At 53.4% G+C, this 17,214-nt stretch overlaps 2 protein-coding genes across 5 annotated transcripts; one reads left to right on the plus strand and one right to left on the minus strand.

The window, feature by feature from the left end:
- Nucleotides 1-216: 216 nt before the first annotated feature.
- CIB3 (calcium and integrin binding family member 3) lies at nt 217-6,034 on the plus strand. Of its 2 annotated transcripts, XM_008706392.2 has the most exons (6): nt 217-267; nt 483-517; nt 2,183-2,294; nt 3,264-3,411; nt 4,293-4,488; nt 5,664-6,034. In XM_008706392.2, exons 1-6 carry the CDS (start codon nt 217-219, stop codon nt 5,683-5,685), a joined length of 564 nt encoding a protein of 187 aa, XP_008704614.1. In that variant the 3' UTR covers nt 5,686-6,034. The 2 variants fall into 2 exon arrangements, 1 of the variants encoding a protein (XP_008704614.1); XR_005834492.1 differs by lacking the exons at nt 217-267; nt 483-517; nt 2,183-2,294; nt 4,293-4,488 and having other exon boundaries at nt 3,100-3,411.
- Nucleotides 6,035-7,256: 1,222 nt separating this feature from the next.
- Nucleotides 7,257-16,261, minus strand: HSH2D (hematopoietic SH2 domain containing). Of its 3 annotated transcripts, XM_008706394.2 has the most exons (6): nt 16,120-16,260; nt 13,235-13,380; nt 11,936-12,025; nt 10,713-10,878; nt 10,093-10,227; nt 7,257-7,920 (listed from the first exon to the last, which is right to left on the minus strand). In XM_008706394.2, the coding sequence occupies exons 2-6, from the start codon at nt 13,357-13,359 to the stop codon at nt 7,372-7,374; spliced, it is 1,065 nt and encodes a 354-aa protein (XP_008704616.2). In that variant the 5' UTR covers nt 13,360-13,380; nt 16,120-16,260; the 3' UTR covers nt 7,257-7,371. The 3 variants fall into 3 exon arrangements, with proteins under 3 accessions (XP_008704616.2, XP_040485056.1, XP_008704617.2); XM_040629122.1 differs by lacking the exon at nt 11,936-12,025 and having other exon boundaries at nt 16,120-16,261; XM_008706395.2 differs by lacking the exon at nt 16,120-16,260 and having other exon boundaries at nt 11,974-12,025; nt 13,235-13,373.
- Between the last annotated feature and the right edge of the window lie 953 nt (nt 16,262-17,214).

Raw genomic sequence — 17,214 nt, forward strand, 5'->3', positions numbered from 1 at the left:
TCCTGGTGGCCATGGACATACTCAGGCTGTTGCCCAGAGAGCTTGGCTGTAACTTGATCTCACCAGGCTGGGGGTGATAGGGCGGGTGGGCAGGTGACAGCCAGGGCAGGGAGATTTGCCCAGACGCTGGTGTGCAGCAGCCTGGCAACCTGTGTGGTCCGGAAGAGACTTGGGGCTTTGGGAGCTAGTTCCAGAGTCCTGGCAGTGGTCTTCACCATGGGCAACAAGCAGACAGTCTTCACTCATGAGCAGCTGGAAGCATATCAGGTAGGGGTGATGGGCTGGGCCCACAGGAGGTTCGGCAGCCTTGGTTTCCTGGCCTGGGAAGTGGGGGCAGCATCATTTGTCTCGGGAGTGCAGTCAGCAAGGGTTCCTGGTGCAGCTCTGTGTGCAGCATCAGGCAGGGATGGGTGTGCAGTGGGAGGGAGAGGAAGGGGGCCCCTGAGGCAGGCTCTGGGCCAAGCCAACCTCTCTCTCCGCAGGACTGCACCTTCTTCACAAGAAAGGAAATCATGAGGTCAGTCTGGGGAGAAAGGGAGGGAGACCTGGGAACAACCTTCTATCCGTTGCTGGAGGGTATTTGTAATGGGACAGGTCTAAGTGCCTCACGGTGGTTAAAACACAAAGGGAAGGATTACGGGCATGGTCAGTGGATGGAGGCAGAGACGGGGACACTGAGAAGACACATCTTGTCATATTGTCACAGTCTCTAGGTTGATTAACTTGGGCTTTCTCCCAAAGGTTGTGCGGAGCCATGGAGAGGATGTGAGCAGGGGTAGGGGGAGGGACAGATCAGCATGTTAGAAAGATCCCCCTGAAGCCAGTGTGAAGAGGCTGGGACTGGAGGCTGGGCACCTGGGGGCAGAGGCTAGAGTCAGCCCTGGGTTGCGGGGGTAGCATCAAGGTAAGGGTGCGGGAAGGCAGGCTGAGGCCGCTGCAGGTCGCTGGCATGATTGAGAGAGGCATAGATGGGTATCCCACGTTGCTCCTCAGCCCGTGGAGCCATTGTCCAGAGGCCCCGACCCATGAACTTGGAGCTGTGAAACCCAAGCTGGCAGGGGTTCAGATACAGAGTGATAGGGGCCAAGGCCCCAATTGTGTGGGCACGGGATATCCATTATTGATGGGCACACCTTTCACCAGTGAGCCCCATTGTCTGGGTGAGGACAGCTCGTAGGGTCACCCTGGCCATCACGATCAGATTACTGATGGGGAAACTGAGGCTTGGATAGGGGAGGCTGACCCGGGCTCTGCAGATGGGCAGAGCTCCAAGGAGTTTGAGGGCTGACATTTCGTTCACCCTGAGCCTCTTGTTTGTTAGCAGAATAACAGAAGCTCAGAGGGGAAGAGGGATATGCTCAAGTCCACACAGAAGCTCAAACCCAAGCTGTTCCCCGAGGAGGCCTGATCAGGGACCTGTGAGGTCAGGACTGAAATTCCAGATACCCCCTCCTTGAGTTCCTAGCCATCATATGACCCAGGGGCTCCCGTCTCCTTCAGAAACAGCCCCTAGCTGCTTGGGGACCTCTGACTCACCAAGGATGCTCTTTACAAGGCTGCTGCTTCTCATGCCCCCAGTGAAGATAGGGCGTCAGCGGGTGAGGACATGGGAGTGGAGAGGTGGCCTCACCATTTAGGTAGTGTCGGTGGAATTTGGTGTTTTGCAAAATACCTTGCATGCATTTAAAAAACCCTGAATATTGGCCTTTTGTCTCTGCCCCGCCCAATTTAGGGAATGCTTTTATTATGGGGCAAGAGAAGGAAAATGTGAGAATGGGGGGTCTTTAGAGTCAGAGGTCAACAATGGGATGATATCCAGAGATTCATAGATTCACTCAGATTCTCTGAATGTTTGATGTGACATGATCTCACCTTAAGCACGCTCCCTTTCGCCGTCCCCACCTGCCTGGTCAGCTCCTACTCATTCTTCAAAGCCCAGTACCAGTGTTCCTACTTGAGTCTCCCCTAGCTCTGGGGCCCTCTCACCACTTTGGCCCAGTCCCCAGGGGGTAGACGTGCCTGTGTTTGGCTCTATATGCTTGAGGACTGAGCCCAGAGCTGATGACTCTTGGGGACCCACGATCCTTCTGTGTGTAGGAGCAGCTGCAAGAATGAGAGAAAGGGGACAAGTCCTCCCCATCCCATCTCCCAGCCCTTCCCGGTATTTCCCTCCCCACACCAGGCTCTTCTATCGCTACCAGGACTTGGCTCCCCAGCTTGTCCCCCTCGACTATACCAGCTGTCCTGATGTGAAGGTGCCCTACGAGCTCATCGGCAGCATGCCTGAGCTGAAGGTATACATGGGGCATGGGGCAGGGGCAGCAGGGAAAAAATAGTAGGGAGGTCCCCAGCTGCATTCCTATGAAGTGGATGCATTTTACAGATGAAAGAAGTCAGGTTCAGAGAGGTTAAGACACTTGGTCATGGTCACACAGCTAGGATGTGACAGAGACAGGATTCAAACTCGGGGTTGTTGGAATGACGGGATGGGGGTAATGGAGGTAAAGGGCTTGGCGCGGGGCCTACTGCATGGCAAGTACTCAGGGAATGCGAGTTCTGCTTTTCATAGCGGGAGCCACTAAAAAAGCAAGTTCTTCTCGTCTGGATGTTTGTCACATAGTTTGTGTTGCCTAAGGGGACTTGTGAGGTGAGTGACTGAGAAAAGATCATTTTATCACAAGGGACAGAAACCTCATTGGAGAGGGACAAAATGTATTGGAACACAGGAGGAAAAACTCCAGGGGCGGAGCTAGCGCCAGGTACAGCTGGAACCAGGGTTTCTGTGGATGTATTCGGAGTCACCCTCCATCTCTCAGCTCCTCCAGGAAAGGGGCTTCAGTCTCAGGCAGCCTGTCCGCTTGAGTTAGTGAAGGGAAGCCCCAGCGGTCCCAAATTCCTCCTGCCAGCTCTGCAACTAGCAGAAAGCAGGTCCCTCCAGCGACATCTTTCAGTGCAGCCCCTGATTGGCCAGTGTGAGTCACCCTGCCTACCCCAGAGCCAATCATGGTTGCCGAGCATAGGATCTCTGATTGGTCTCAACCAGGTCACGTGGGTGCATCTGGAGCCCGAAGTGGGGTCAAGGCTGCCCAGACCACAGGGGCAGAGAGAGGAGTTGCCTGAAGTCCTGTCCCGGCGATCGTGGGTGGGAGGAAATTTTAAGGTGGGGAGTACTTGGAGGTTTCAGGAAGGTGGGTGCTGAGAGCGATTCCATATGGAGCCCTGAGTTCCGGGTCAGGGGTGGCCTCCCTGCTTCCTGTCCCCAGGACAACCCGTTCCACCAGAGGATTGCCCAGGTGTTCTCTGAGGACGGGGATGGGCACATGACCTTGGACAACTTTCTGGACATGTTTTCCGTGATGAGCGAAATGGCTCCCCGCGATCTCAAAGCCTACTATGCTTTTAAAATTTATGGTGCGTGCAGGGCTCGGGGGTGGGATGGGGAGAGGGAACGAGACCAGGCCTGGGGCCAGGGGCTGCCCTGCCGTCACAGATGTCTCCCTGGGGGCTTCGAGGCCCTGCTTGACCCTGTCCTGCACCCCACCTTGGTACTTGCTGACCTCATCCCAGTACTTACTCCTTTCCAGCCACACTGGCCTCCCTCTTCCTCCAGCACGCCAAACTCTTCCTCCTCCAGGCCTTTGTGTCTGCTGTTCCTCCGCCTGGAATACTGTTCCCGTGACTCCTGCTCACCTTGAAGTCTAGGTGGAAAGCATCTTCCACCCTCAATCACTCTCCACCCCACATCCTAGTTCTCTCCCAGCTCGGAGCAGTGCTGCTTAATTTCTGTTCAGAACTTGCTAATTTCTTACTGATTTATTTCTGATGAGACCCAAGGGCAGCAACAGTATCTGTTTTCTTCCCCATCTGTCTCCCATGCTTGGCAAAAAGGAGGTGCTCAATAAATACTTGTTGATTGAATGAATGAATGAATGAATGAAAGTATATCACAGTGCCTAGCACACAGTAGGTGCTCACTAAAAACTTGTCAAATGAATGAAACCTTATCACAGTACCTAGAACATAGTAGACACTCCCTAAATCCTTGTTGAGTAGATGAAAAAGAGTCACATGTGCCTGGCACATAGTAGGTGCTCAATAAATACTTGTCAAGTGAATGAATGAGCTCCCAGTGGGACTCTGCCCAATTCCGAAGCAGGACCCAGCTCTTACCCCAGGGTCTTGGGTTCTCTCCAGTGCCTCAGTTTCCTCCTCTGTAACATGGGGGCAAGAGGCCCAGCCCACCTGCCCCCAGCTGTGCCCCTACCCCACATCCCCTCCATGCCGCCGCACAGACTTTAACAATGACGGCTACATCTGTGCGTGGGACCTGGAGCAGACAGTGACCAAGCTGACACGGGGGGAGCTGAGCGCTGAGGAGGTGAGCCTGGTGTGCGAGAAGGTGCTAGATGAGGCCGATGGCGACCATGATGGGCGGCTCTCCCTGGAAGACTTCCAGAACATGATCCTGCGGGCACCCGACTTCCTCAGGTGTGCCACTCCTCGCCACTTTGCACAATCCATGTCCTCGTCCGAGAGGGGCTGCTACGGAACTAGTTCGCAGACTCCATTTGTGGAAGTTCCTCCATTCATTCGTGACCTTAGAGAATTTTCCCAGCCTCCCTGGCTTCAGTCCCTGCATCTTTAAAATGGGGATAATTGGGGATCCCCTGTGGGTGAATGCAGCTCTTTGGGTGAATGGAACATGGCTGGTCTTCAGCCCTCTCTTGTCCAAACATTTTGCAGTGAACAGAGTGTACAACTGTACTTGGCAGTCCTGGGGAGAAGCAGAGCCCCCACAGTAGGGCTGATAGCAAATTAATACACGGGGTGACCAGCCACCTGTTTTTGTACCTCCTGCGAGCTAAGAATGGTATTTACATTTCTTAAATGGTGGGGAAAGATTAAAGACTAATAATACTCCATGACACATGAAATGGTTATGAAATTCAAATTTCCGTGTCCATCAATGGTTTTATTGGCACACAGCCAGGCCTGCTTGTGTATGTATTGGCCACGACTGCTGAGTCCTTGCCCAAGGTTGGAAATATCAACCATTTGGTTGGCTCTTCACGGAGAAGTGGGCTGACCCCTGAGTCAGCACACGGAAAAGCTTTAGAGCAGTGCCTGGCACAAAGTAGGTGCTCAGTATGTGTGTGCCGGCGTTGCTGTCGTGGCTATTATTTTGGGTGGCGTCCTGATATGCACAGAGGGCCCCCCTCCTCTACCTGGAGAAGCACAGCTGGTCTCCTAGCAGACAGAGACACAAACAATGACAACTGAATGAACCCTACTGAGGACAGCACCTCTGTGTGACAGCCCTCTGCGCATTTGCCCCCTTAGCCCTCATATCAGCCCCATGCAGGAGGGATGGCTATTATCCCCATTTTACGGAAGAGTAAACTGAAGCCCAGGAAGGGGTAGCCACTCAGAGTCCCACGGCAAGTCTGGGGCAGAGCTGGAATGTCAACTCCAATCCAGAGAGGTGTGCTTTCCACCCCTGTGGGAGTCAGGGGGGGCCATGGTCTGGGGTTCTCGAGGGGATCCATCTCCCCCTATGGTTCCTTGCCTGTCTCAGGGACTCCTTGGGGGAGAGTTCGGGGGGCGGGGAACGAAGGAGGGCCACCCTCTCTGCCTGATGACTGACTCCATTTCTCTCTGCACAGCACCTTCCACATTCGCATCTGAGTGCCCCACGGAGGAGAAGCCGGGTCAGAGGAAGACAGGGTGACCCCTCACTCCACTGTGGAATCCGGTCTCCCTGGGTTCTGGGAATAAACACACGTCACTGAGTCACATCTGCTTGGAGGACACGTGTTTCACCTTAAACCTGCCGGATGGGAGAGAGGAAGCCTGGGATCTCACCTCTGCCCTCACTGTGTGACCCTGGGTGTGGCTGCGCCCTCTGTGAGCCGTGATCTCCCCATTTGTACAAGGAAGTCGCTGACTTCGAGATCTCTGTCCACCATGAGGGCTGGAAGTGCCTTGTGGCTGTGAGTTTTGGTGGGCAGAGACCAGATGCTGAGATCAGGCCCCTGTGATCTCACCCCCGGGCCTCCCAAGGCTGAACCCTACCCCCAACCTCTCAAGTCCCCTCTTTCCCCCCAATCCTGGAGCTCCTCAAGGAGACCAAAGCTTTAGCTCCTTGCTCACTCATTAGAACAGCCACAGGAGGCCTCTGACGGAGGTGGCAGCACTATCATTTGCTGAGGCTGGCACTGTACTTTACAGTTTACAAAGCACCTGTCTCTCAGCCATTGCATTAGCTGCCTATGGCATCCCAGCAGGGTCGACTGAGAAGCAATCACACTTCGTTCAGAGGGAACAGAGTGCTTTGCCCAAGGCCACACCTCAAGTCATCTGCAAAGGCTGCCCTGAACCCAGGCCTACCTCTCTCCAGATCCCAGACATTGACACCTTTGGATTTGAGAAGCCCCACACCCACTCCATCTGCGGTCGTCCTGGGGCACATCTATAGCCCCAGTCAGTCCAGGGTGTGGTCATTCCTGTAATTGCGACTAGCCCCCCGGCACCTTCCCAGACACCTCCACTGTGTGTCACTTCTAGGGCGCCACTCCCACCCTAACCTCCACTTATTAAGCGCCTACTGTGAGCCAAAGCCTTAGGTTTTATGTGCATCCTGTTGGTTCATCCTGAGAAAGAGGGACTGCACTTCTCCCCATTTTCCAGGTGAGGAAACAAGCCCAGAGACGTCTAGTGACTCGCCTGAGGTCACACAGCCCTGTGACCTGGGATTTCCTCCAGAGCCCACTGCTAACCATGATCCTGGGCTGTCTGTCTCCTTCTTTAAAGGAAAGGGGCTCATGTGCTTCTTCTAAAGCTGACGTTGGTGGTGGGAGTGTGTACTGTGTGCCAAACCCTCTCCAACTCTGACCTCCTTCATCTGCACGAGAACCCCAGGAGGAAGGTGTGAACAGCTGTTTATAGGCGAGGATGTACTTGGCATTGAGCCAGGTGCAGAGGATGTGGGGAAAGGGCTCCAACTGACCAGGTTTCAAATTCTCGCACTGACCCCCTGTAGCTGGGTGACCTTGGCCATGCCTCTCCTCCTCTCTGACCCTTAGTCTCTTCTTTAAAATATGCAGCATGAGCCTACCTGCTGGGCCTGCTCAGAGGTGTAACAGAAATAATGAACTTGGAGGCTTTGGCATGGGGCCTGGCACACAGTAGGTGCCCTAGACCCTTGCTGTCACTGATAATTATTATTATTCAAACAACCAAGTCACACCATTGGCAACTGCAGGACCAGACCCAAGCAATGTCTTTTATTACGTTTCTCAGGTTCTTGAGGGCCAGTGGGTAGACAACGAGGAGTCCAGTGTGAGAGCCCCAGAGCCAGGGCAAAGCTCTTCTCTAGCAGTACCCAGGGGCAAAGGGTGGCGGTGGGCGGTACTCCTCGGGGAGCCAGTCCTTCTGGGGTTCTGCCAAATCCTTTGTCTCTGGTTTGGACACTTTTGAGGACAGGGCCCTCACTACCACCTGGGGCCAATCCTTGACCCTCGGGGTCGCCTCGCTCCAGCTGGCCAATCTTGAGACCTTCATGGAGGGGTCAGCTCTGTCTCTCAGATCCTGGGGCTGCGAGGGGCTTGCAAGGGACGTGGCCACAGAGCTGTCTGTGTCAACATTATCTTCCCGGTGTGTGTCACCTGGCCTGGCTCCCGGGCTGTGTGTCACTACTGGTGGCCCAGCATTCCAGAGTGATGACAAGTTCGTAGATGTCAGGTGGGATGTCAGCTGCTGCTGGACCCTCTTGCCCGTCTGAGGGAATGCCTTGAGGTTCCTCCAGAGTTTCCGGCAGGCCTTCTCAAGAGGAGTTTTTGGGGGCCAGGAGGAAGTGGCTTCCTCCGTGGAAGCTCTGTCCATCTCTCCTTTTGGCTTCCTTCCCTTCAGGCTCGCTGAGGTCTGAAACCAAGAGCAGGTGAGACCTGGGGCCATCCTGCCCACCAAAACTCTGAATGCCCTGGATGTTGGGACATGGGTCCCACTCAGACATCTGGGGGGTGAGAAGGACCCCAGGTGAGCCCCCAAACTCAATCCCATGCCCCGTCATTCCCATCCCCATAAACAGCTTCACTATCTCCCCCAGGGATTGGCAAACTCTTTTCATAAAGGGCAACAGAGATCGTACATCAGCGAGTAGGTGTGCCTGCATTCCAATAAAACTTTATGGACGTGGAAATTTGTCGTGAAATACTACTTTTATTTTTTTCAACCGCTCAAAAACGTAAAAGCCATGCTTAGCTCATGGGCCATACGGAAGCAGGCCAGATGCCCCTCGGGCCCCAATCTACTTGGTTGTTCAGGTGACAATTGTGGCGGATGCTGACAATGCCCCATCCATATCCCTTTGCCCTGAGCACTCAGTGCCCCCAGCTCCACTTCCACATGCCAGCAGTGGGGACTCTGCTTGGGGTCCTTCTTTGGCCCCATGGCAGGCCAGAAGCGCCAGAGAATTAAAATCTCCCAGGAATGGCACTTGACCAAGGGCTAATGGAAGATGGAGGATCGATAGCCCAACTCCTCACCCCTAAGGTGGGATAACTGAAGCGCATGTCCCATGTAGAGTCCCGGCCTCCCTGAGGGAGACCAAGCCCTGGCTGCCCATAGGGGAGCTTGCTCCCTAACACACCCTCCATGGGCTGCCCTCTCCCATCCCACTTCCCTGCTCCCCCAGGGGCACATCCTGGGATCACCTCCCAAATAATGGAGGGCCCAGGGACTCAAACCATAACAACATCTCACTTCCCCTCCCCCTCCCCCTCCAACCCATCAGCAGGCTCCCTTCTAAAATGTCCCAAATAGCTTCTTGCTCCACACCCAGAGATCCTTTTCTGGTCCCTCCCACTGGGACAGTCCTGCCACCTCCACCACTGCTGCCAGGCAGCCCCTTCTGCGCTGGCAGCCACAGGCTCTCTCACGGTGACTCCCCCTGCACACCTGGAATAGAATGCCAGATCACACCCAGGCCCAAGGCCCCGCATGATTGGCTCCTGCTGATTCTGGCCCCTTACCTCCCGGTGTCCTCCCTTTCACTCACCCCACTCCATCCACACATTGGCTTTGTTGTTCTTTTGTTTTCGAAATACACTGAGCCTCAGGGCCTTTGCATGTGCTCTTTTCTCTGCCTGAAACACCCTCCCTGCATCTCTGTATGTGGCTGACCCCTCCTTATCCTACATGTCCTAGGTCTTTGCCACCTCCTCCGGAGGTCTTCCCCGACTGTTCCCTTCACCCCTTAGCCCCACACCCACTGATGTTCATCCTACCAGCCTGTTTCATTTCCACTATTGTCAGAACGTCCCTGCCATGTGGGGGGCATGAAGGACACTTAGCCTAGAGATTCCTGAGGGTCTAATCAGCCCTGAGAAGGTGGGATTCGTTAATTTATTCATTCATCTACTTCACAGATTCATTAGTTGAGTACTTGCTCTGTGCCAGGCCTTCTCTGAGGGGAGGAGAGGAAGACAGAAGAACAAGATAGGGTGAACAAGCCAGACAGATTCCCAGGTCTCTCGGAGCTCACAGTCTGATAGGGGAGGCAGACAGGAAACATGAAAACCCACAAATAAACTTTTAACCCACAAAAAGACTCTTTAAATTGTGAGGAGTGCTCTGCAGTGAATAAACAGGATGAGGTGATGGAGAATGCAGAGGGGACTACTTTCAGTCTGGAGTCTGGGGAGGGAGACACTTGAAGAATTAAAGAAAGAAGCCAGGCATAGGAAATCTGGGGACACAGCACACACAGCATGTGCAAAGGCCCTGAGGTGGGTGGCACCAACACGTGCAAAGTTCTTGAGGTGGGACCAGCACATGCAAAGGTCCTGAAGTTAGCTTGATATATCTGAACAAGGACAAGGATAGCAGAGGGGCTGGAGCTGGACCGGTGCTGAGCACAAGGAGTAGCTGAGGTCACGGTTGGGATTTTAATAGCAGTATCTTCAAAAATCACGGGAAGGTTTTATACCTGGAGCTATAGGATCTGATTTTCACTCTAGAGAGTCTCCTCTGGCAGCTGTTGGCCACCTCTGCTCCTCCCCCCTGTATTGGAGGTGCCAGCTTTCCATCACGTACCTCCTCGGGGGCCGCCCTGGGATAGTAGGAAGGATTCTGATGTCCCTTGGGGATGTAGGCGGGGCTGGCGACTTCCTCAGTCAATGCACTGGAGTAAAGGAAGAGATCCTCATAATCTGAGTTCGCTGGATCCTTCTGTGGGGCAGAGGGAACCTATATCTCAGCCCCGAGGAGGAGGAGGAGGAGGAGGACCCCAAGGTCCCAGACAAGCCCTAAAAGGTGGGGTTCAGGAGCTGCCTGGCCCACACACCTTGTATGGAAACATGCCTCTCCCATAGTAGCTTCTGAGGGCTAGGACCCCCCTCCCTCCTTCCCCGGGGGGGGGGGTGTCTCTCCCCTCCTCCCTGCCCCCCCAGCTGCCACGAGCCTTATAAGGAAATACTCTATTCCTATAGATCAGCCAAGGTTATACCCCCACAAATGAACCCTTGTAAAAAATTAGCCTGGGGGGCTGGGGTAAGGCAGGGAAGGAAGACCAGGAGGGGTGGGGCCGGGGGAGGGCAGGGACCACAACAGTGACAGAATCCCAAGAGGCTGAATGGGGAGCGTGGGAACAAAATGAGTCTGGGGGCTTGGCCCCCGCGAGGACGGCTACGGCCCACCGGGGTCCCCACGCTCACCTGCCCGCAGGGCTGAGTCAGCAGGTCCCCGTGTGGCCGCACAGGCTGCTGCTGGTGGAAGGTGACCAGGGCGTCCAGCGAGGCATGGGCCTTCTCCTCCCCTGGGATCACGAAGCTCCCGTCATCCAAAAGCTTCACCATGAAGTGGCGGCAGCAGCTTTGGGCTCTGTGGCGACACTGCGGGGCTAGGAAATCCTATTCCTCCTCAGTCTGGCCCCATCCCCCTGCCCTCGAGCTGGCGGCATCAAGGCTGCAGCCCCACTGTTCAGATCCCAATAGCCTTCTGCGCTTTTTAGCCATGTGACACTTGGTGGGCGACTAACGACGCTGTGCCTCAGTTTCCCCATCAATAACGTGGGGCTACTAAGGCTGACCTCGGGATTCTCATGAAAATGAAATAAGCTAGTGCAGATCAAAGCTTAGCTCGTGCCTAGCTAGGGTCAAATGATCAATAGAAGTGATGAGAGTGTAAAACTTGAGTCAGGCCCCAGGCTAAGTCTGTGCACCTAGCACACAGCAGGTCCTCAATAAACGCTCTGTGCATGAATGGATGCATTTATTAATGGCCCAGTATGTGCTTAGGATATCTTATTTAATTTTCACAACAAGAGTCTGAATTAATTTTAGCATTTTTCTATTAGAGATGAGGATTTTGGGGGAGGCACAGATAGGTTGAGTAACTTGTGCACGGTCACACACCATGTAAGTGGCAGAGCCAAGCCTTTGCCTGTGTGACTCAGGGCCTAAGCTTTTCTCACGGTGGATAACTGCAGTGGAGCCATCGGATTTTTTTTTTTTTATTCCTTTGGCCTGGAATGCTTTTGAAAATTAGTTTGTGTTGCTGAATGCTGTGAGATGCCCGACCAGGTTTTGAGGCCTTAAGGAGCTGGACTGCCCTGAGTTTCCCTAACACGTCCCTCTGTCCCTCCAGGTGGAGTCAGAGAGTTGCCAAGGAGATGGTTGAAAGGGGAGGGGTGGTTAGGGGAGGGCAGCAGCCACTCTTGGGCTCCCAGTAGCCCCTGTTCTCAGACACACAGGCTGTTACCACCAAGCCCCCATCTGCTGGTTACAGCTGGACCTGCAGCGGCTCACTGCAGCCAGATCTGGCCAGAATTGTACACCAGTTGCTCTCTGAGCAGTTGTGGTATGAAGCACTCCTTGCCCCTTCCCAGGAAGCCCTGGAGCCCTCCTGCCCCTTCCCTGGCCCCTAGCCCGGGCCTTACTTGTAGGACAGTGTGTAGCCCACGTGGCTGTGACTCACTCTAATGAGAAAGGATCCCGGTGGCCGTAACTGCAGCAAATTCTCAGCATCCCTGGAAGGACACACACAGGAGGGAGATGGCTGCGGTCCAGTGGCCCGGCATACTGGCCGGACTCCTGGTGCCCCCGTCATCCCAGGACTGAACAAACCTAAAACCCTTCGTTGTTGCTGCTGTTTCAGACCTTGGGATGTTCAGATACAGGGGTGTTCCCGTCAGTGGCAAAAGGCCTCTGATGACCTTGACCCCAGGACAAACCTTCTCCTCTCCCCCTCAGCCCCTTCCTGCCTTCCTCATGCCTGAAATACCCTCGTACTGCTCACCAAATTATTACCAGTATTCACTATCATCATTACTGCTATTATCATGGGTTCACAGAGAGGAAGGTGGCCTTCCATGGGACAAGATGGGGAGACTTTGGACCCGAGTTGTCTACTCCAGAACCACTGACCACGTGTGGCTACTGAGCACTTAACATGTGGCTGGTCAGAATCAAGATGTGCTTTTGGTGTACGATGCCAGATTTTGAAGACTTACTACAAAATAAATGAACGTACACTGTCCCATGAATGAGATTTTAGTACTCATGTTGAAGTGATAATATCCTGGATACACTGGGTTGAAGAAAAGAGGATTAAAATTAATTCCGCCTGTTTCTTTTTACTTCTTTTAACACAGCTACTAAAAACTTTAAAATTGCAACGTGTGACTCACACTCTGTTCTTAGGGGCGCCTCCCAGAACTCTGAGACAGCGGCCGATTCACCGTCTCTGTGGGTTTTACAACGTTCTCTCAATGTCCCTACATGCTAACCGTGGCCATAGACAGTCTTCTCTTCATTCATTGAGAACCAAGAGAGTGACTAAGGAGGCGAGTTTGTTCATGTGCTCTGAACTCAGTCCGGGGTAGAACGTGCATGTAGGTCATGCCCCTGAAGGACTGAGAGCAGCCGTTGGGGACACTGTGTTAAGGATTCAGAGGCTGCATCCTGTCATCATTGATTGCGGATGCCTGGCCTTGGGAGACGGGTCCCTGGCAGTGCTGGTCTGGTGGCTATTTGTATAGAGAAAGCTGAGGTCCAGGGATGGGAAGTAACTGGCCCTGGGCGCGCAATGAGTCCTCTTCTGTCTGGGACTTCAGAGCTCTTTTCACCAAGCCAAGCTGAGCCCAGAATTCTACAGAAAATCTGCCCAGGGTGGGGGCAGACAAGGAAAGAGGGTGGAGGTCAGGGTGGAAGGTGTGTGTTTGTGTGTGTGTCCTTACTCTCTCGAGATGGCACCGTGGAACCATGCAGGGACCCCTTCTTGGGCGAGCTGAGCCACCTGTGTCTGCACGAACCAGTCCAGTCGTGGGGGCAATGGAGGGGGCAGCCTTCCCACTTCTGTCATGGCTTCCTGGGGACCGGTTACCTGGCAGATGGAGGGAGGAGAGAGAGTCAAGCCTGGTCCATCTCCTATACTTTGCTCTGTTCTTACAGCTCATGGTGCCTCCTCCTTGGATAAGTCCTCCAGGCTGGCCAGAGCGAAGGGCTTGAATCTGGCTTGTGTTTCTTGAGCACCTACTATGCATTCATTCATTGGCTCCTTCTAAAAATCCCCCAGGAATTTCTCCCTGTCCTTTTATTCTTGTTATACCATCACTGCAAGTGTTAGAAAGCTCCCTTCTATAAGTATGTGCATTTAAGCTTAAAAACTGACTTTACTGAGGGGTGCCTGGGTGGCACAGTCGGTCAAGCGTCCGACTCTTGGTTTTGGCTCAGGTTGCGATTTCAGGGTCCTGAGATCAAGCTCTGCCCTGGGGTCCGAGCTCAGCATGGAGTCGGCTTGAGAGTCTCTCTCCCTGTCCCTCTGCCCTTCCTGCTCGTGGACATGCTCTCTCTCTCAAATAAATATATATATTTTTAAGAACTGACTTTATTTAAATAAATATCAATGTCCCAGGAGGGATGTGGACATGGCAAAATGGTAAGTGAAGAAACACTAGAGAGATGTGGCTCCAAGTAACACCCTTTGCTCCCAACATGGTCATGTCTGGTGGCCACTGAAGGGGCACCTGTAACCTGCCAGGTGCATCATCATTAATTCATATGAGTTTTGATACTTTTAAGCTCAAGGTAACACTGGATTTTGTGAGCCAATGACAAGGAGCTGAAGAAAAATAATAGTACTGATTTATAAGAGTCTCAAATCAATGCAAAACCAGCAAAAGGCTCATGCCCTGCTGGGTGGTCGGCTCATGACCCTTCACGGTCACTCTTAATTCTGTCCCTAACCTGGCCCACCCCCTACACTGGCCCTATCTGATGTTTCGATATTGCAGAAGGTCACTGTTACTGTGCTATTTCCAGAGGGTGGGGACATATTGACTAACCCGGTCAATATTGACTTTCTTCTGCCAGAAGGCAGATGCTGAGCACGCCCCCTGGGGAGAGGCCCAAAGGCATTCTGGGACGAGTAAAATTAAAGAGATCGCTTAAGAAATATATAATAAAGCAGGGTGACAAAACAATCAAGAACCTGGAATCAGAGCCAGATAGCCTGGGTTCCAGCCCCAGCTCCCCCACGTAGCTGCTGTGTGACCTTGGGTAAGTCACTTAATATCTCTGTGCCTTTGGTTTCATCTGTAGTTTGGGGATATGATGATATTTACCTGGGAAGGTACAGTTGGTTCAGAACTACACACTCTGTGTAGATAATAAATATTCATGAGTCCAGTAATGTCCTAGCCTGGGGTAATGTATACAGGGTTGTTCTTTTTTCTACCTGGGAGAACTCCTATTTATTTATCCTTCAAAACCCAGCAAAAACATCCTCTCCTCCAGGCAGCTTTCCTGTTTCTTCCCGTAGACAAAGCCTTGGCCCCCTTCTCTATCTCCCATTTTCCCCTCTATTCTTGACTAAGTTTTGCCTAGCTTTGCCTCGTGGAGCTCAAGTGTCTGTGTGTAGTGCGAGCCCTGACAGCTGGCTTTTTCTTTCCCTAATGCAAGTGCCTGAATTAAGCTTTGACTGCCAAGTCATCTGCTTTAACTCAATGAAGTCTATCGTGAATAAACACATTGCCAGCCACGCCACTAGATAAAGAGCCAGGATGCTCTCCATGCACGTCCCCCCTCCCCGCCCCCACTCCCCCACCATGAGACTCCTGTGTTTTAGACATCCTGGTTGATTTAGATAACTGGCCATCTGGATCACTTTTCCCCCTTCTTTCTTTTTTCTTTTCTTTTCTTTCCTTTCTTTTTCTCTCTTCCCACGCTTTAAATTCCTGCTCTTATGTTTTATATTCACCAATAAGGAGTAAGCCCCAAAACCCTAGCCCCCCATCCTCAACGCTAATAAAAGCAGAACCCCGGGGCCATGTGCGCTGGCTTTTTCTCTCTCGGCAACCTGGTTGTGTGCCCCTGGCGTGCACACGAGGGCTGGTAAGTAAGAGATTGTTCTTCAAAGTTTCCAGATGGTTATGGCTGATGGGCAGCTTGCAATCATAAGAACCACAGGGGTCAGTCCTGTTGTCACATTGGTTTGGCAAGGGGAGATGGCTGTGGGAAGCTCACAGGCCTGGGTGAGTGCCCCCAGGCATTTACTATCAGAAAGCACTGTGTCTGGCCCTGTCTCCCCCATGCAAAGGGCTCCTAGAGACCGGGCCCAGGGCAAGGTCCTTTTGGATTTTTCTGGGTCCCCAGCACTACCTGATGCTGGGCAGGCACAGACGAGGGTGCAGGGCTGTCTGCTGATGAATAACTATCCAGGGATAAATGAATCCGTACTAGGTTTCAGCCTCCTGACCCTGACATTGGGGCCTCCCCCATCTCCTTGCCCCCCGCACTCTAGCCCTCAGGACATCCTTGCTCCACTCCAAACTGACCAAGCTCTCTTTCCCTCCACACCTTTGCCCATGCTGTTTCCCTGCCAGGCACGCCCTTCCCTCAGTCCCAGCTCCAGTTTTCAATGGTCAGCTCCCACTGAAAATTCCTCCTGCTTTTCTGGTCTCTACCGCCCTGTCCCTCCTTCTGGCCCAGCCTGGCTCCCAGGCTCTGTCTTCTAGAAATCTGGGATGGAGCCGAGGCTCTTGGAGCCCCGGCTTCACCCAGCATGGGGCAGGCACAGAAGTGGGTGTGTGGCTGGCTGAGGGACTGCCACCCGGGCACGTACCTGGGAGACCCTTGCGCTGCCGAGGCTCTCTCACTGCTGTTCTCAGAGCCTGCAGGAGCCTTGGTTTCGATTCAGGGTCTGCACGTCAGCGGGGTGGGGCTGCTGCCCCCAGGCTGTTCCTGTTTCCTTAAGCAGGTGAGCCCCAGGGGCGGGACCGGGACAACCCTGGTTGCCCTCTGTCTGTGGTCCAACAACGCTGCTGAGCAGCAGGTGGAGGGACACCCTTGCTTCACCCACGACAAGCCTTTATTGAGCACCTACTGTGTGCCAGATCCTCAGGGGACAGAGAGGGGACCCCAAGAGGTGCAAGCCCCACCCTCCTGGCATCTATAACCTAGCAAGTAATGAAGAAGAGTCAGAAAATGATTAATGCTTCAAAGCAGACAGCCTGTCAGGAAGGAGGGTCTGGAGTTGCAAGAACCCCTAGAGGGGGCTAAACCACTGGAGGAAGAGGCACGTGGGGGCAGGTAGGAGTGAACTTGATCGTGGGGTGCAAAAAGAGAGGGCTATCGGTGGAGGGAAGAGCACAGGCAAAGGCCCTAAGGCAGGGTCAAGCCTGGACAAGCTGGGGTCTCATTATGTACACAGGCCACATCATGACTTCCCCTGTAACAAAACAAAACACACCAAAAAAACCACATTTAAGATGATATTTTATGATTTCGTTGGCATCTAGACCGATATAGTCTGGGCTGGATTATTATATATTCATTATTATTGTATTCATTTTTTTCTTCTGATTTAAAAAAAACTCCAACACTCTAGGGGAGCCCAACACACACTGTAGGCTGTGAGTGTAGGAACTTGTGTCTAACGGACCAGGCAGCCCCGGATGTGTGCAGGCTGCACCGCCTTCCCTAGCACAGGGGCAAAACCACTTCCTTCTCCCCTTTCAGGCAGAAATAGCCCAGATCCTCGTGGCTGAGCTGGGGGCCTCCCGCCGGGGCCTATCACCCTGGGCCAGTCAGTCTAGATAGCCCCCATTGCAGGCTCAAGGTCGGCGACCTCACCGCCCCCTGCTCCGGGGGGTGGAGGGGGGTGGCCTTGTCTGGAGTCTGAGGGTCCACGAGGCCCAAGCAGGAGACACGTGGAACC

This window comes from Ursus maritimus, unplaced genomic scaffold (genome assembly GCF_017311325.1).
Source record: "Ursus maritimus isolate PB19 unplaced genomic scaffold, ASM1731132v1 scaffold_14, whole genome shotgun sequence".
NCBI classification, from domain to species: domain Eukaryota; kingdom Metazoa; phylum Chordata; class Mammalia; order Carnivora; family Ursidae; genus Ursus; species Ursus maritimus.